The sequence below is a fragment of the Neovison vison genome, chromosome 5 (genome assembly GCF_020171115.1).
Source record: "Neovison vison isolate M4711 chromosome 5, ASM_NN_V1, whole genome shotgun sequence".
NCBI lineage: Eukaryota > Metazoa > Chordata > Mammalia > Carnivora > Mustelidae > Neogale > Neogale vison.
Window position 1 is genome coordinate 17,664,341 of NC_058095.1, and position 19,005 is coordinate 17,683,345.

A 19,005-nucleotide genomic window follows, 5' to 3' on the forward strand; every position below is an offset into this window, starting at 1 on the left:
TGTGTAAGAATGGGAACGTTTTAACGTGTTTGGGGTTTTTTTTTTTTTTAGATTTTTTCCCAAAGATTTTATTTATTTATTAAAGAGATGGAGAGAGAACACAAGTAGGCAGAGCAGCAGGCAGAGAGAGAGGGAGAAGCAGGCTCTCTGTGGAGCAGGGAGCCCGATGCGGGGCTCGGTCCCAGGACCCTGGGATCGTGACCTGAGCGATAGGCAGCCGCTTAACCAACTGAGCCACCCAGGCGCCCTTCAGAGACTATTTTACCCAAGTCCCCCGCTTTTGAGATAGGAATACTGAGACCCTAACGCACACAAGGAAGGCAGCCTAGGGACTCGAACCCAAGCCTTTGTCCTTCCCCCCCCCCCCGCCCCCAAGCGGCGCTCCTCCTGGCTCGGTGGCCCTGATCTCCGAGCCCTTCTTCCTTGTCGCCCACAGGGAAACGGCACGGCCGCGATGGCGGCGGACGTCGAGGGGGACGTGTACGTGCTGGTGGAGCATCCCTTCGAGTACACGGGCAAGGATGGGCGCCGCGTGGCCATCCAGCCCAACGAGCGCTACCGGCTGCTGCGCCGCAGCACGGAGCACTGGTGGCACGTCCGGCGCGAGCCCGGCGGCCGCCCCTTCTACCTGCCCGCACAGTACGTGCGCGAGCTGCCGGCGCTCGGGGATCCCGCCACCGCCTCGCCTCCGCCCGCGCTCCGCCCGGGCCCCGCAGCCCCCGAACCGCTGGCCTACGACTACCGCTTCGTGAGCGCGCCGGCGCCCGCGGGCCCAGACGGCACGACCACCAAGCCCCGAGGCCGCGTGAGCTCCCTGTGCGGCCCCGCGCGGCGCGGCGCGGCGACCCCCCGCAGCAGCCCGGCTCCGGGCCTGCCCACCTGCCTGTACACGCGGCCCGCGGCGCCCGTGCGGCCCGCGCAGTCCCTGGACGACCTGGCGCGCGCCGCCGTCGCGCCCCCTGCCGGTCTCCTCGGGAGCGCGGGCAGCTTCAAGGCCTGTAGCGTGGCGGGCTCCTGGGTGTGCCCGCGGCCCCTGGCGCGCAGCGACTCGGAGAATGTCTACGAGGCCATCCAGGACGTGCGCGGCCCGCCGCGGGAGGAGCGCCCGCCGCAGGTACGCGGAGCCGGGGAGCGGGGAGGCGGGCGGAGGGCTGAAGACCCTCTCTGCTTAGCGTCCTGCTCAACGCTGAGCAGCAGTGTCCGCTGGCCCTGGACGTGCTCCTTTACCCCGAGCCTCACTTTCCTCAGCCGACAGGGGTGCAGTCTCCCCATCACTTATCTGCAATTCCAGAATGGCAAAGCCCCCCAGAGCCCAGATGTTTTCCCTAACTCGGTGGCAGAATTTGACTTGAGCCATGTGAAGCCACCCGTGGCACTTATTGATTACCGGTGGTTTTCCTGCAGAAATGCAGATGAAATTGATTACGGTGTGCTGGCCCAAGCTTCCTGGCAGGTGCGTGCGCCACATGACCTAACGGCAGCACCATTCCGAAACTCTTCGGGGGTGTGGAGCGGTGGACCTGCAGGCAGCCCTAGGAGCCTTTCTCATAGAAGCTCGGGGGTCACATGAGATAATGGATGTGAAAGTCAGGGGTCTGCTTCCCTTTTTGGCTTCTCCCAACATTTCAGTTCCCCTTTAAAAAAAAATATTTTTTTTGATTTGTTTGTTTCCGGAAGAGGTTCAGTTATACTGAGGATTTTGTTTTGTCAGAATCCAGTTGTGTTAATTTGGGAAATTGAAAATAGAGCACTTTTTTAAAAAAATATTTTGTTTATTTATTTGACAGACAGAGATCACAAGTAGACAGAGAGGCCGGCTGAGGCGGGAGGGGGGGGGGACGCAGGCTCCCCTTTGAACAGAGAGCCTGATGTGAGGCTCCATCCCAGGACCCTGAGATTATGACCTGAGTAGAAGGCAGTGGCTTAACCCACTGAGCCACCCAGGCACCCCAGTAAAGCACGTTTTAAAAAACACTTGTACATCCTCAGGATTCTTCTCGTGGCCCTGACACCTGACATCTTGAACTTTAGGAACTTGGTGGGGAGGAGCCGTGGAGGGAGGATATACAGACTCCCTTATGACAACTGCCACCAGCTGGGTGATTATGGGCAATTCACTTCCTCTCTCCGGGTCCCAATTTGTCCTTTGGCCCAAAGAGGGGTGGAAAAGGTGGATGGATGACCCCTAAACCTTGCGAGTCTCTGATTTCTTTCTTTGTACTTGATGTAATGTACTTGATGTAAACATTGATGCCCGGCACATGCCAGGACTGAGTCTGGGATGCCCAGCGGAAGGAGGCACCGTCCCACTGTGTGACATCCTGGGTCTTCCCACCGCGTGTACTGGTTGCAGTGCAAAGAGCTCAGGATTCAAAGCTAGAGAGACTCGAATTTGACGCTGCTGGGTCACCTGCCAGCTGCTGAGGGGTCACTTAATTCATCCAGCCAGGTGTCCTCCTGTGTAAAGGGTTAATGTTCTGAGCCTTCAACGAGGTGAGGCATGGAAGTACTTGGCACGTAGTAGGCGCTCTACCAAGGCTGGCTGGGTCCCATTGAGTACCCCTGTCTGCACCACCTTCGCTCTGGTTTCTGTATGGAGGAGCCCGCCCTCTTCTGGCTATGACGGGGAACAGCACTCGGCCGGTGAGGACCGCGACCCGGACTCCGCCCAGAGGGAACGCGGGCGGGGCAGTGGGGGCTCTCGTGCCCGGCGTCCCTGCAGGCCAGTTGGCCGGCTTCTCTGGGACAAATGGCTGGATGCCAGCGCTCCTCACCCCGGCGTCCCTCCGTTTCCTGGGCAGGCTCTCGGGCCGCATTCCGGGGCCTCCCCACATTCTCCGTCCTGCTGGCCCTTCCGTCTTTCGGCGCAGTTACAGCGGTGTGATGGGGGTGGGGGACACAAGTGATGGCGGGGGTAGTACTCGCGCGGGGAGGAACTGGGGTGTCTGAAGGAGACCTGGGTATCGTTAGAGAAGCTCAGCCTGGTCCGGCTTTTGGCCCTAATTCACTGTGGGACGCTAATGAAAGGCTTAAGAAAACTTAATGTTTCCTCCCTGTGTGATGGGTGTAATCTCATACTCCCTGTGATCCCGCCTTATTCCAGTGTCAGCTGTGGGTCTCCCTGACACCCCTTCCCCTACACACGCCAGGGGTGGGAAATCGGTTCTCTCCTGGGAAGGCAACCTTGTTCTGCTCTTAGCTGTTCAAGGCAGCATTTAGAGAAGGAATTTCCTGAAAGGTGAGCCTTCCTGGTTTCTTCTTGGAGGAGGCAGGAGAGGCCGCTCCCTCCCCTTCATTCACTCATTAACTAAGCAGGAACTGGCCTCCCACCGGCTAAGCTCCTGGTGAGGCACAGCCCCCGAGGCCCAGAGAGCTACCATCTGGGTGAGGGGCCTGGCAAGAGAGGACAGATACCTCAGGCCGGCCTGGCACAGGCCATCTGGGGCAGAACGACACACACAGTGTAGTCATGGGTGTGGGCGTGGGACGTGCACCCCTGGAGCCCTGCACCCCGTCCCTACCCTACCCTGCTGGAGGGGTGCAGAGGGAGTGGGTGGTGCCTGACCCAGCAAAGCCTCATGGATTCTCACCAGGGATGTGGATTTCATTCTGCAGCTGCTGGAAGATTCCTAGCACAGAAGGGAATGGGGCACAGAAAAGACCCCCGTGGCTGGGACTTTGAGAAGAACAGAGGACCTTCATGGTGTCCCAGGCACGCAGAGATGATGGGACATTTGGGAAGCCGATGCCAAGGGATCCGGAGGCCAATGGGCTGAGGAAGGAGGGAGAGAAGGTGGGATATGTCCCTGTCTCCCAGTTGCATGCCTCGCAGACAGTGGTCTGTTTATCCGGTGGTGACACGGCCAGGGAGCAGCAGGATAGCTAGGCCTGCTGCCCAGGAGATGGCCCTCAGCCTGTGGTGCTGGAGATGGGGTTTTGGAGAGCGTGTGGAGAGGAAGAAATAGGAAGCTAGGCGGAAAGCAAGAGAGTGCTGGCCCAGACACCAAGAAGTGTCCAGAAGGAAGGAGAAGTCAGATAAAAGCCATTAAACATTTATCAGAAATGGTGACCGCAAGGTCAACCAGCCACCTTATCAGGAGCAGGTCAAGGGGTTACTGAAGGCAGAAGGCAGACGTCAGAGGGATGAAGGTGAGGACACAGGCCACGTGTAGACAGTTTGGAAGCTTGGCAGGGAAGGGAGAGACGCTGTGTGGCCAGAGGCAGGTGAGGCCAGAGGCAAGGCTCCCCAAATGGAAGTGGGTGGTCAGGGCCCAGAAGAGCAGGAGGCTGAGGACGGTGAGGAGGGGGTTAGTGAGACAGAATTGGGGGAGAGAGGCCAAGGGGGTGCCCAGGGCATAGGGGGAGCGACCTGCTGACTCTGAGGCAAGGGCAAGGATGTGAAGATGTAGCATCAGGGTCGTCTCGAGGAGGGTACACCAATGGCCAAGGGGAGAGGGTGGCATGGGGGTGGGGCCGTCGGCAGAGGAGAGAAGAGAGAAGCCTCCACATTGGGTGGCATTTTCCGGTCTTGTCATTCACCATCCAATCAACTAGCCCGTAATGAACACCTGGTGTATCCTGGTCAGAGGGCTGGACCCTGTGGACACAGTGTGTCACACATAACAAGACATGACCCTGTCCCAAAGGGGCTTATGTTCCCGTGGGCTCTCACCCAAAGGCTCATCCTCCCAACAGCTCAGAAGGCAGGCATGCCAGAATGCAGAGTTCAGAGAGGGGTTAGTGGCTGGCTGAAGGTCCCCCAGGCAGGAGGTGGCCGAGAGCAAGTCACTTCCATGCTTCCTGACCCCCAGCCCCGTGCCTGCCGCCAGGTTCAGTCTCAGCCCGGTGGCCTGTGGGTTTGGCCATTCTCCTCCCCGCAGCGGGGACAGTACAAGCCAGAGGCAAACACGGGTTCCCTAAGAGGCCTGTATGTGCCCAGTCCTGGGCACGGGCTACAGGGAGGGACGCAGGAATTCCAAACCTTCATCTCCCACGCGGCCCCCAGGAGGAGACCCAGCTGTCCCGGGAGAGGGCAGAGGCGCACCTCCGCAGGAGGGAGAGAAGGAGGAGGGCTTTGCAAGCGGGAGCTCTCTGCCCCCACCCCCTCAAAGGAGGGGCTTTGGGAGCCTGAAGCCTGGGGGGAGGGGCCCCTGAGACTCCTCCCCTGGGGCCGCGGGCGGGGTGGGGAGGAGTGGGGACCGGCTGACTCCGGGATTTCAGGGTGTGGTCACCATGACCGCCCCAGGGCCTCCGAGGTGGAGAGGCCCAGGCCGGCAGTGGGGCCTGGAGCCCACCCCTGCTGCCCAGGCACTGGCCACAAGCAGGAGAGCCCCGAGCCTCCGCAGCTTCCCGGGCAGCCGCCCCAGGAGGCGCCTCACCTGAGTAGGCGGCCGGAACTGGAAGGAGCCCCAGGGCGGCCCTGGTTCCCCGTCCTCTGCTGAGAACTGTGAGTGACCCCTCAACTCCGAATGGGGCACGGGGCGTGGCGTGGCAGACTTTCCACTCTCTCCCCTCCTTCCCTCACCTCCGCCTGCTCTTTTCCCGGACCGGGCTGAAACCCACCTGCCCGGTGCCTCACCCTCTGGGGATCGCAGGCCTGGCACCCAGTCCTTGGGACGCACTCCAAGAGCCGCCCCAGGCAGCTCTGATTGGGACAAAGGAAATGGACTTGGACAGACCCACCTGGATCTCCCTTTGGGACAAGTCGAGGCCCCTCTGGAAAGGGAGTCTAGTAAGAGCCAGTGAGTGAGCTGAGGCGGGAGGGAGGGTCCAGTGAGTCCCCCTCATCTGGTCTTTCTCCTCGGCCCCTCCCCCACCCAGGGAGGTCAGCTACCCTGGGGTGGCCCAGCCCGTTTCTTCACACCTAGCCTGACTCACCTGCAGCCCCAGGCTGACCCTGGAGCCGTGCTGCCCAGCCCGTGGCCTGACCCATGAAGGAGCAGGTTCTTGGGTGGCCCCCCCATCCTCAGCCCACATTCGGGGCCACCAGTGGTCCTCCCCACCCGCTGCTCCCTGGGAAGAATGGAGCAAACCCCAGGGGCTTGGCAGCCCCCATGGCTCGATGGCGTCCCCTGGGTGATCTCCCCTGAGCCTGGGCCTTATTATTCACCTCTCAGTCTCTGGTTCCCCTAAACCCCCCCACCCTGGGCCTCCTGAGACAGGTCCACCTGCCTCCCCACTTCCTTCCTGAGCCCCAGCAGCCGGCTTCTCTCTCTATCTAATTTCTCTGCCTTTCCTGGGGCTGTCTGTGTCCAGCAGTGGGAAGGGCCAGGCATGTGACACTGAAAGGCAACCCCGATGACCCGTCAGTGCCCGGCCCTCAGCATGGGAAAGCCCATCAGCAGGACTGCGGTCAGCTGATCAGAAAGGGGTCAGGGTTCCAGACCCTGTCAGGGGACAGTTCATGTTGGTTGGCATTGAGGGAAAGGGGGCTGCCGGGGACTGGGTCCGAGGGACACAGGGGTTCTTGCTAAAGTTCAGGAGGATCTCTTGCCAAACTGAGGAAGGACTGTGGTGTTGAGGGGACTTCCAGAGCAGCTGCGAAAGCGTAGTGAGGCCTGCAGGACCCAGGCTCTGGGCTCCTACGGGTGCTGCCCCGAATACTCTCCTTCCCCTGGGTGGAGGTCCATCCTGAGGCATCAGGGAACAGAGCAGGGGTCCCCGTCAAAGCTTCCATGTCTGTCGCAGGGCCTGGGTCAGCTTGGCCAGAGAGAGGAAGCCAGAGGAACCAAGGAAGGTGCCAGAAGGGGCCCGCCCCCTGCTCCCCCGAGCCATCTCCGCCCCCCCCCGCCCCATCTGTGCAACTGGAGGGTTCCTGGCATCATCTGAATTTGCCAGTTACTCTTCCCCCCTTAAAAATAGTTTCATGCCACTGCGAATATTTGGCTAATGGGGGGACATCTCCATCTAATGACTACTAGCATTTTGATTCTCCATCCATCCTGCTTGACTCTCGGTGGGAGAGTTTTGCAGACCTCGGGCATCCCGGGGCACTGTGATTTTTCACTTACTGTTGATTCAGGACGGAGCAGGGGTGGACTGGGCACTGGGAGGCAGTGAGACACAAGGCGTGGTCCCTGCCCTCAGGCAGCTGACTGGGGTAGAGAGCTGGGCAGGCAAACCCAGGGTTCCCATCTGTTGTGGTGGGAGAACCTGCAGGTGCCTCGGCCAGAGAGAAACCTAGGGTCTCCTCCCGGCCAAGGGAGGGAGACAGCAGGTGCATCCCAAAGGTTTCTACCATTCAGCCTCCTCCGTGAACCCGTCTGGGCCTGGTGCTTTGTCAGGGGCAGACTTTCTCTTCAGTGGTAATTGGATCTTTCCAAGTTTTCCATTCATTCTTGTTTATTTTGGCCATTTTGGTTTTTGACTAGGAAAGCATTCATTTTTTCCTCGATTGACAAAGTCTTCTAAATTTACATATGGATTCCTTTGTGACCGAGGAAAGGATTTTTTTTCTAAGTTTTTCATAGCCGTGGAAAAACTGTATATTTTCCATTTAAAGGACATCAGGTCCCCCCCAGAGATCAAGCCAAGCTGATGGACGCTATTGTTTTTTTTTTAAAGATTTTATTATTTATTTGACAGACAGAGATTACAAGTAGGCAGAGAGGCAGGCAGAGAGCGAGAGGAGGAAGCAGGCTCCCCGCTGAGCAGAGAGCCCGATGCGGGACTCGATCCCAGGACCCTGAGATCATGACCTGAGCCGAAGGCAGTGGCTTAACCCACTGAGCCACCCAGGCGCCCCATGATGGACGCTATTATTGAAATGTGGGTTTCCTTTGTAGATCTCTTTTTGGTTTTGTCTTTTACTCCAGGTCCGATAGAGGTTTATTACATCTCCCACTCAGATTTTCTCAAGCAAGTTCTTCTTGTACTTTTAGTAGGTTTCGCTTTTCACGTTGAGCTAGAGCGTTGCTGGGAACGCCCGGTCTGGACTGCCCTATCTTCACAGAGCTTGAATTTGTATCACAACTTGGTGTCCCTCTTTATCCCGTGGGGTCCTTGCGACCCTAAACTCCACCTTTCCTCTCAAGAACCTGGCCACTCTTTGTATTTTGTTCGATTTTATTTTTTGCACTCGCCAGTACCTCTCCGTATCCTTTAAGTTTCAAACTTAAGTGTCTTTCTTTTTTTTTTTTTTTGTTAAAGATTTTTATTTATGTATTTGACAGAGATTACAAGTAGGCAGAGAGGCAGGTAGAGGGAGAGGGGGGAAAAACAGGCTCCCTGCTGAGCAGAGAGCCCGAAGCGGGGCTCGATCCCAGGACCCTGGGATCATGACTTGAGCCGAAGGCAGAGGCTTTAACCCACTGAGCCACCCAGGCGCCCCTTAAGTGTCTTTCTTAAGAGTGTGTGTGTGTGTGTGTGTGTGTGTCATACCACTGAATTTTGAAATCCAAGCTGACTGTCTTCTGATAGGATAATGCACTCTTTTGCGATTTTGTTTAATAACGGACCCAGCCTACTGGGTCTTGTTCCTAATGGATTAATTACATGTACTGGTTTTCCTGTGGTTTGCTTTCCCCCTTCTATCAGGCTGCTACTGATTCTTTTCTTCTCCGCCTGTCACTCCCGTTGTCCTGTGACACTTGGCATTTCAGTCATGGCTTCTGCTTGTCCCTGGGGTTCCTAGTCAAACATGCCCTTGGATGTGCAGAGATGGGGATTCTTTTCCTCAGCACTCCCCCCTCCCCCGAAACTCACAGAACCCCATCAGTGTCTATACACAGCCTAGGGTCTTTCTTTTTTTCTTTTTCTTTTTTCAGCTTAGAGAAATCTGTTTGTTGCATGATTGTTGTATCTTTGACTTTTTCTTTCATTTCATTTGCACGTTGGCCCTCTTGACGGGCTTCTCCGGTTTTGTAGTTTTGCCCCCTTTCTTTCTTATCTCTGTGTGTGTTTGTTCTGAGAGATTCCTCCTGCTTTATCTCCCAGGCCACAGATTGGAGTCTGGAGTATGGCTCTCTATCCTCACCTTCAATGAGTAGCGCAATGATACATTCTAGGTTCTAAAATAGTCTTTTTTTTCTCTCTCTTTTGTGCTTTACTTGAATCTCCTCAAGAATTCTTTTTTGGTGTTGTTTGGGTTGTCACTGTGTTTTCTAGCTCCTCTATCTTGCTAATAGCAAGATTTTCTTAATTAGATAATGTGGGACACCTGGGTGGCTCAGTGGGTTAAGCCTCTGCCTTTGGCTTGGGTCATGATCTCAGGGTCCTGGGGTCGAGCCCAGCATCAGGCTCCCTTCACGGCGGGAAGCCTGCTTCTCCCTTTCCCACTCCCCCTGCTTGTGTTCCCTCTCTCGTTCTGTCTCTCTATCAAATAAATAAAGTCTTTTTTTTTTAAATATATAGTAAAAACTCCCACACGTACCCTGCTTCTGTATCTGTCCTCCATCAGCTCTAAGTTGCCACTTTCATTAATTCTTTCCCTACTCTTCCGGAGTTTCTTTATACAGATACGAACTTCTATGAAACCACATTTGATTCCCTGATTTTTCTGTCTCCCTTACATACAGGTAGCAAGCAGTACACACAACCCTATATCTTGCTTGTTTTTTTGCCTATTTGATTTAGCAACGTACCTTGGAGATCGCGCACAGAGAGTATCAGTCCCCTTCCTTGTAGCTGCGTGGGTTTTCCTTGTAGGAATGTATCACAAGTTCTTTAGCCGCTCCATGGTTGATGGGCCCTTGGACTGTCCCCAGCTCTTGCCATTATGCACAAAGCTATAATAAATAATCTTTTGTGAATGTGCAGGTGGTAAATCAAGGATGAATCCCAGAAGTAGGATCGCTGGGCAGAAAGGTAACGATGAATATTTGTTCAGTTTTGCCAAATTACTCTCCCTGCCCGTGGGGCTTATCCCAGGTTACATTCCCACCAGCACAGATGTGAGCGTCTGACTCCCCACAGCCTTGCTAACTCACCACGTGTCGACAAGATGTTGGTTTCTGCGGATCCAGTAGTAAAATATATGCTCCAAAGGCAGCTGGGATTTGCATTTCTCTTTTCAGCGAGAGTGAGCATCTTTTCATAGATGTCGGGTTGGTTTTTTTTTTTCCTTTTTCCGTGACCGGTCTATTCATAGCCTGTGTTCCCTTTTCTGTCGAGTTATTGGTTTTACTTATCAGTTATTAGGAGGCTTTGCCGTCCGAGGCAGACCAACCTTGATCTCCAGCATAAGTTGGGGTCTCCTCACGTTTGTCTTCTGACTTTGCTCATGTCATGTTTTGGCCACATAAGTCACTTAATGTAGAAATCACTAATCTTATATGGCTTTTGGATTTTGAGTCTCTGTCACCAAGATCTTTTTTTTTTTTTTTAAGATTTTATTTATTTATTTGAGAGAGAGAGAATGAGAGAGACAGAGAGCATGAGAGGGGGAGGGTCAGAGGGAGCAGCAGACTCCCTGCCAAGCAGGGAGCCTGATGTGGGACTCCATCCTGGGACTCCAGGATCCAAAGGCAGACACCCAACCAACTGAGCCACCCAGGCGCCCCAAGGTCTTTTTTTTTTTTTTTAATAGAATTTTGCTCATGTTTTCCTCTTTGAGTCTTTTTTTTTGGGGGGGGTTCACTTTTTATGTCTGACTCTTTGATCCTTTGGGGGGTGTATCTGAGCGGACAGAGTGAGATGTAGACCCAGTGTTAATGATTTTTTTTTTTCCTGGTTGGCTGTCCAGCTCTCCCATCACCTTTACTGACCAGCTCCTCTTCTCAGCGGGGTTTGTGAGTGGTCCGCAGCAGGTCCAGACCCCGCTGAACTAAGGTCTGCCAGCTCCGGCCAGTTTGGGGGTTCTTTCTGCTCCAACTCTTTCCAGCTACAGGCTTGCCAGAGGAGTGGGATGGAAGTGGCTTTGCTCACTGGGGCTGGGATTGAGCTCTTGGAGTACCCCCACTTGATGGGGCCCTAGAGCAGAGGAATGGTGGTCTCCGCCAGGGGGCCCGTGGGGCTAGCTGGCCAGGTCCCCTGCAAAGACACCATCAGAAATTCTCCCTGCTCCCTGCCCCTCGGCATTCCCAACTTTCCAGCAGAGAGCGCTGAGCCCACCTGTTTGGCTCCCTGTGGGCTCCTCAGGTCACCCTGCCTTGCCCCTAGGGTCTTATGGTGGGCCAGGTCTGCCCTGGGGCCCCCTGAGTTCCAGCTTCTGTCTCGGGCACTCCGCCTATGCCAGCCAGCCCTGCCCACCGGCTGGCACAGCCCCTTCATAGAGGGTCGCAGTAGGGGGAGGAGAGGAGCAGGACATGTTGAAGCTGCCATATTTCCAAAATTCCTAGCACCAGTGCCGCATCATAAAGGGAGAGAAATTACTCCTGGGGGGAGTGCAGGGGAGAGAGCTGGAAGGGCCAGTCTTTCTGGATAAGAAACAATGAACACTTCACAGAGTTGTAACATGGAGATTGCAGAAGAATAAGAAAGTCTAAGGGAGGGCTTTTTCCCTTTCTGTTATGAAGATTGTCAAACATACAAAGAAGCCAGAAGAATAGTAAAAGGAATATAATTTATACCTATTACTTAGATTTAACAATTACTGCTTGCCAAGTTTGTTCTTTTTTTTTTTTTGCCAAGAAACAATAAATTCCAGACTTTATCATAGCTCATCCTGCCAAAATTCAGCATCTATGTCTTAAAAGTGTTTTTCTCCATAATCACAATACTATAACCATTATTATATCTTTAAAAAATTCACATTAGTTCCTTAATAGCATCTCAGACCCAGGGCATAGTCGAAAGTCCCTCGTTGTCCTGAAACAGATCTCTCCCAGCAAGTTCGTTTGAACCAAGGTCAACTTAAGAACCATGCATTCCACTAGACTGTCCCTTCAGTCTCTCTTGATGGTTCCCTCCCTCTCCTCCTGCCCTGACAGAGGCCAGACCTGTTGCCCCATAGAACATCTATTCTGGATTTGACTGTCTGCTTCCTCATGGTGGTGTTGCCGAGTTCCCCCGATGCTGGAGATACGTGCGTGCGGACTGACAGGTCTGAAAAGCTTAGGCACCTCTGGTCCCCGGGCTCGGTGACCCTAGGTCTCAGCTTGAACAACCGAGATGATGCCCAGATGGGAAGCAGGAGAAGGAGGGTGACCGCGGTTTGGGACGTGCAGCTCTGGAGGTGTATCAAGGACACCCAGGGCAGCAGTCGAGGCCCGCTCCTGGAGCTGCGCCTGTCCTGGAAGCTGGGCTTCCCCAGGACAGCAGAGAAGCAAAGGTGGGACCAAGCATCAAGGATGTAGACAGAGGAAAAGGAGCACGGGCCCAGAGCCCAGAGCCCAGCAGGCACCAGAGGAGGAGGGAGAAGGCTGTAAGAACTAAGTGCTGGAGGGGAGTCACACCCGACAAGGAACACATTTGTCACAAAGGAAGCCACAGGACACTCTAGCTATGGGATGGACATCAGGGTGAGGGGCCAGCAGAATGGTGGGGACGCGCCCACCTTCAAGAAGTGGGCTCTGTAAAGGAAGCAGGCGGAGCTGGGTCCAGGGGCCTCCTTTTGCTTTTTGATGGAGAGACCTCAGGGCGCCTGGGTGACTCGGTTGGCTAACCATCTGCCTTCAGCTCGAGTCATGGTCCCAGGCTCCTGGGTTCAAGCCCCCTTTCCCCAGTCGGGCTCCCTGCTCAGCGGGGAGTCTGCATCTCCTTCTTCCTCCCCACCCCCCACTGGTGCCCACGCTGGAGCTCGTGCCCGCTTTCTCGCTCTCTCTGTCTCGCTATCTCTTTGTCTCTCTGTCGAAGAAATAAATAAAATCTTAAGAAAGAAATTAAAATAAGGTGGAGAGACCTCAAGTTTGTTGAAATGCCAAAGGGTCAAAGGCAGTCAAATGGGAGGGGTTAGAGATTTGAGGAACAGCTGCTTCTGGGCGAGCAAGAGAGGCGGTGGGATCCTGGGATCCCCCTGGGCCTGCTCGGGGAGGTCACTTTGGACAGGGGCACCTGGTCCCTCCACTGGGGAAGTGAGAAGGAAGGGTGAGTGCATGTGCCGCTACATTTGAAGCTCCGGCCACATTCTCCTCCCTAGGCTGGCTCCCGAGTACAGCCTCCGCAGGCCCGCCGTTCCCTTGACAGACGGTTTCTCATTCCTCCTGGCCCAACCTCGGGAGACATCCTGGGTGTCTGCCAGCCTAATCCAGAGCACAGGGCGTGGGAGTGGTGAAGGGGCTCCGCCCCAGGCCCCACCTGCCCTGGAGGAGCAAGCCAAGCACACAGTCCCATGAGGCCACTGAAAGGCTGGGGGCAGAGTCCAGAGTCAAGGGCATTCCATCGAAACCGAGAAGCAGAAAAGCAGAAGCACAACCCTGCTTTCTTCCCCACGGTCCCTGGTGCAGGGGGGAGAACTCGGGGGCCTGCTTGACGCTTTCATGGAAGTCAGTCTTGCGAGTAGGGAGAGAATGACAGACAGCCCATTCTATGGATAAAGAAACAGAGGCCCAGAGATTCAAGGGACTGCCCAGAGAGAAGCTAGGGCACAATCCACGTGAGAAGCCATGTCCCTGAATCCTGCTTCATTCTTTTTTTCCTTTTAACCCAAGGACGATGCTTCTGCTCCAAACCCCAGGGAAGAATCTCACCTCGGGCTACTGTGTTGGGACCCGCAAGCCGCAGGGCAAAGCAGTAAGATTATACCAAGCCTCATCTTAACATAACATGTCTGAGCCGCAGCCCAAATCACTTATACCAGACTCTCCAGGTTCAGGGTTGGGCGGGCGGTGCTTGGCAGCTCCAGGCATGGTTCCCCACCATTCTGAGGCTTGAAGACCCTGGAGGGTGACCCACTGCACACTGGTGGACTTGTCTGTCAGGGCTAGGGGCGGATACGGTGAGGCCTGGACTCTGTCCTGGAGAGGGCGCGCTCAGGGGAGGGAAGGATGCCAGTTCTGGGCACTGCGCTAAGCTCCCTGAGGCAAAGATCACAGTTTATTCTCCACTCTTCTCCACCCAGCCTGGCTGGCCTGGAGTCAGCAAAAGAGGTCCCGTCCCCTCCGTGACCCCCTGAGTCGGTCTCTGGGCTCTAGTCACTGGTTTGCAGGCATTTCTTTTGCCTCTGGCCCCAGAGAGCTGATAGGATTTTCTGGTTGCACCTGCTTGTGAGGTTTTTGGGGAGAAAGGGTGAGGACAGAGGGCTGGAGAGGCGGTCAGTGTGCAGCAGGCTTGTTCTGTCCCCTCCTCCACCGTGTGCCTAGAGGCAAGGAGAGGTGTGAGGGTGTGGTTAGCAGGGGAGGACCCCGGGATGGGGGGCGGGGAGAGCTGCTGTGGTCACACCTCCTCTCCCCGGGGAGGGGAGGCCTGGACTGGAGGCCAGAGGAGCCAGCCTCCAAGAGCAGCCTAGAGCTGTGTGGGTGTGGCTCTGTCCCCAGGGTGTGGGGCCAGAGCCCTCTGGGAGCCCCCTGAGCATGGGGCCAGACTTATTCCTGGGAAGAAGCAGCACGTGGCCTGCATTTTCTGTGGTCCCGGTCACCTGTGCGTCACTCTTGTTTCCTGCCGTGGGGAGACCCCCCCTTCCTAATTCTAGAGCAGGCCAGCGCTAAGGGCCCGGGTTCCCGCACCTGCCTCCTCTCTCTCCTTCCCCTCCCCAGCTCCTCCCTGCTGCCAGCTGCCCTAGCATTTACAGAGGCTCTGCCGGTCTCCTGGGCCTGGCTCCATCTCCCTTGGTGACTTAGCATGTGTGTGGCCCGTGTCCCTCAGGGCGGGGGCAGCAGGATGCGTCATGTGTGTGACAAGTGGGAGGACTCCAAGCCTCTCTGCCCCCAGTGTTCCAGGCTTCCGTGCCCCACAAGGGATGGTAGTGTACAAGAGCTTTGAGGGCATAGTAGGGCTGAAGTCCCTGGCTTGCGCTGGCTGTGTTCTGCCCCAGTGTCCCACGCTCCCAATCTGCACCATGCCGGGCGCTACTTGGGTGTCCCTGTCCGGAGGCCATAGTGGGTGCAGGGAAGGGGTGGCCTTCCTGGGGGAACATGGGCAAGGGGGGAAGTTGGGCCAGGGCTGGGAACAGGAGGCTTACTGAAATGGGAAAGCAGCCCACAAGGGGTCTGGGATCCAGGGTGGAAGGTGGGGTTCCGAGCCCAAAGCAGGAGCTGGGCAGCCTTTGTGGGAGAGCCGTGGGCAGTGGGTGGGTGGGCGGCAGGGTGCTGCCTGGCCTCTGGAGCTGGGAAGGAGGCACCTATGAGGGTGTTCGTAAGACAAGGTGGTCCCCAAGGGCTGGGGTGGAGCGCAGCGTCTCACCCAGGACACCCTGTGCCCGTTGTGCATGGCTGGGTTGTGAACACCCACTTGACGAGAGAGTGAAGAGAGGGGAGGCCAGGGGAAGCCGTTGGTTGTAGGGCTGTGGAGGAGCTAGTCCCTGTCCCCTTCTCTGGGTCCTGGGAGCGTGGGGGCACGTGACTGGACACACAGGCAGGGGCATGTGCGCGCATCTTGGTGACCAAGGCCGGAGGAGGCAGGCTCAGACAGTCAGGCGAGTGGATTGTGATGTGGTCAAAATCCCTCCTGTCCTCTGTGTGCCTGGAAGACTCCAGACGCTGGCCACCTCTGATACGATGGCCGCCCAGGCCCCTTCCTCTTTGAGATGCTCCCCCCTCTCCAGTACACACACCAGCTTCCTCTTCCCCATCACATCCTCCCCGTGCTTTGGGGGAATTGAGGGCCACTCCGTGTCTTATCCAGGCCAGCCCAGGTGTCAGGCACCCAGCAGCCCCCCTCCGCCTGCTCCCAGCCATGCAGCAGCCACCCCTCCCCCACCCATGGTTCCAGTGGCCTCCCGCTCCACCAGGGGGGAGCCGGGCCCGGGATTCAGAACCCGCCGCCGGTGATCAGAGCATTGAGTAGGAAGGCTCACCGGGACACATAAAAATACCCCGACCCGAGACACCCCCACTCCACCCCACCCCACCCTAGCTCAGGCAGCCTCTGTCTCAGGCAGCACTTCCGTAGCCCCGACAGGAAATGGGCTGGAGGCTCAGCTTCCCTCCATCTCAGAGCAACTTCTTGTTTCACCATTGCCCTGTGCCAGCCCTGGGGTTGTGCCCCCTTGGCTCCACCCCTGAAACCTTCCCAGGGCTCTGTCCCAGCAGCTGTGAGGGCACAGGATGGTGGACGTGATTGCCAAGCTGACTAAGAGGCGGAGTCGGGCCCTGCAGGTACAGGTAGGGAACCCTGGCATTTTGGGGCGAGCTCAGCTTCTGATGGGAATGGCTGAGGGCCTCTGCGTCAAGGGGCCCCGGGGGGCGCCTCCGTCCTCTGGCCTTCCCAGGAGGTGGGTGAGCCGGGGTGAGCTCCCCAGACTTGGGGAACTCCTCCCTTCTATCCTCTTTCCTTTTCCAAGGCCTCGCCTATCCGTCAGGGGCTGCAGAGGGGCCCTGAGAGACGGTGGTCAGCTTGGGGGAAGAGAAGCAGGCCAGCCACCTGCTTGTGGGCCAGGGGCGGGAACTGGAGACAAAGGGAGTGCTGGGGGGGTCGGGCAGCTGGGTGTGGTGAGAACCAGAGCCCCTCTTGGCTCTGTCCTCCGGCCTGAGGTGGGGGACCACTTCCCTTTTCCTACTAGAGGACCCCTTGTTGCTGTCGTGTTTGTGGGTCTGGGCCTTAGGATCTGCCAGTGCCCTCGTCGGGGCCCTGTTGCCAGGTTATGATGGGGTGTGGTCTGGGCCTCCATGAGTTGGGAGCCCGAGGTGGTAGGCCCTGCTCTAACCTTCAGGCTTCCTTTTGAAGGCCAGAGGGCCCAGAGGGACTGGCCCCACCTGGCTTCCAGTCTGATTCCGGCTCTGCCAGGAAAGCGCCTCTGTCTTAGCACTGTGGCAGCCCTACAGAGGGTTCTAGAGTTTGAAGGGCCCTCGGGGCTGCTGCAGTCCAGCTCCCTTCGCAGGGCAGCAGCCTCGCTAACAGGGGCTGGACTCTGCCGGCTCATCTCCCGTGGAGGCCCCTGACTGCCTCCTGAAGCAGCCTGTGTCTCTGGGGCAGCCCCAATCCTTAGAATGTGCCTGCTTCCAGGGGGCCCTGCCTGCCCCCTTTTGGCCTCTGATCTGCAGTCTGGATCCTCACAGTATGATCCTATGTCTCCCCTTCCTTGTGACAACCCTCCCATGCTGGGGGCCTAACCCTCCACCTCCTAGGTCTGCCCTGCCCCCGCTAGGGGTGTTCTTGGTGCAAGACCCCCCTCAACCTGACCGGCCTGGGACTCCCCTTGCACTCCTAGCCAGGACCAGCAGGCTGCAGGCGGAAATCCCCGCTCCAAATAGCCCGGGTCCTTCCTTAGCTCATCTCCTCCCATGCCTCCATATGACCTTCCAGCTCCTGTCGCAGGGACAGGAAGGCTGCTGCCAAAGTGGGTCCAGCGGGAGTAGGCAAGAGACATGTCTGGACCACCCACCTTCCTCTGCCGACTGCCTCCATGCCATCCTCTTAAGGAGTCGCCTGGCTCCCTCGCTGAACCCTTATTCCCAGGAAGCCAGTGTTCAAAGCGAATCCAGTCTCTCCTGAAGTGTCAGGGGTGTGTGTGTGTGTGTGTGTGTGTGTGTGTTGGTTGTTGTTGAACTGTGTCCTGGCGTTGGCCTGCGAACTCAATCAGTAAGTCCCTTTAGTGGACCGTCTGCACGCCTCAGCGCATCGGGCCACCTGCTAGAGGGCGACTGGGGTCAATTATGTCACCCTGGGTCTTGCTCTCAAAGGCAGGGGTCAGAGGAGGTAGGCAGAGGGGGGGACGACGAATGGGCCAGCAGGGCAGAGCACTGCCAGCCCCTCGCAGGGGCATGGAGACAGTGACAGCGGGTTAGATATCTCTCCTGAGGAAGAAGTCCTCTCCTGCCAGGAGGCTTGGAGAGGAGCAAAGGTGAGGGTAGGTCATGAGAGTGGGGGTTCCAGAACCCCTCTGGAGCCAAGATCCAGAGCTAGGAAGATGACTTTTGTGTTTGGGGGAGGGTCTCCAGGCTGGAATCTGGGATGCTCGGGAGGGCTGCAACAGGCCGAGCGAAAGGAAACGTGGCAGGGAGGATCCAGTCTCAGCCACACAAGACCTTGTGCGGGAAGGGAGATGAGTGAGAAACTGGGGTACCTGGCTCTTCCCGCTCCCTCCATGCCTTGTCCCTGGTGGTCTAGAATCCACTGCTTGTCTGAGAGTTGGTCTCCTTGTGAGCAGTCATTATCATGGACATGCATGCATTTTGCTTGTCACCCTGCTGGGCTCCCTGCCCCCTCCCCGACCATTCACACAGGCTGCCCAGTAGGGCATTGGGGTCCCTTTGTTCACTGCTGCATTCCCAGTGCCTAGAATAGTGCCTGCACCAGGCGTGAATCTTTGTGGGACACATCAGTGTGTCTTGGGGCGCTTCTCTAAAGACTTGATTCCCCTCTTGAGGAGCTTACAGCTTAGTGAAGGCATCATTAAGCAACAGAGAAACTACTGTGATTAAAAACGGTGGCAGGGGGGTGGTTATTATACACAGTTTTGAGAAAAATTTAAAGAAAAATAATCTCTGTAATTACACCACCCAGAGATAACCTCTGTTAGCATTTTGGAAGGTTTCTAAAAACGCATAATTGGAACTATAGCTGTTCACTGTGTTGAAATCTGCTTTTCCCTTATAGCGTTATATATTCTTAGAAACAGTATTGGGGTGCCTGGGTGGCTTTGTCAGTTAAGCCTCTGCCTTTGGCTCAGGTCATGGTCTCAGGGTCCTGCCTGGGATCGAGCCCTACCTACCTGCTCAGCAGGGAGCCTCCCTCTCCCTCTTCTCCTGCATGCCACGCCCCCTGCTTGTGCTCTCTCTCTGTCAAATAAATAAATCTTAAAAAGAAAAAAAAAAAAAGAAACAGTATTAATCTGGGGTGCCTGGGTGGCTCAGTCAGTTAAGCATCTGCCTTCTGCTCAGGTCATGATCCTGGGGTTCCCCCCAACCCCCCACCACATTGCATTGGGCTCCCTGCTCAGCAGGGAGTTTGTTTCTCCCTCTGCTGTTCACCCCACTGCTGCTCTCTCTCACTTGCTTGCTCTCTCAAATAAATAAAATCTTAAAAAAAAAA

At 56.4% G+C, this 19,005-nt stretch overlaps 1 protein-coding gene across 3 annotated transcripts in view; it reads left to right on the forward strand.

Annotated features, from left to right (window-relative positions):
• Nucleotides 1–454: 454 nt before the first annotated feature.
• ARHGAP27 (Rho GTPase activating protein 27) overlaps nt 455–19,005 on the forward strand; it is a 28,239-nt gene continuing 9,688 nt past the window's right edge. For 2 of the 3 annotated variants that reach the window (XM_044247721.1, XM_044247722.1), the window contains exon 1: nt 16,080–16,136. In XM_044247721.1, the coding sequence (XP_044103656.1) occupies nt 16,080–16,136 (57 nt within the window). Of the gene's footprint in view, nt 1,115–16,079; nt 16,137–19,005 lie in introns of those variants that run through there. The other variant, XM_044247723.1, reaches the window with a different exon arrangement.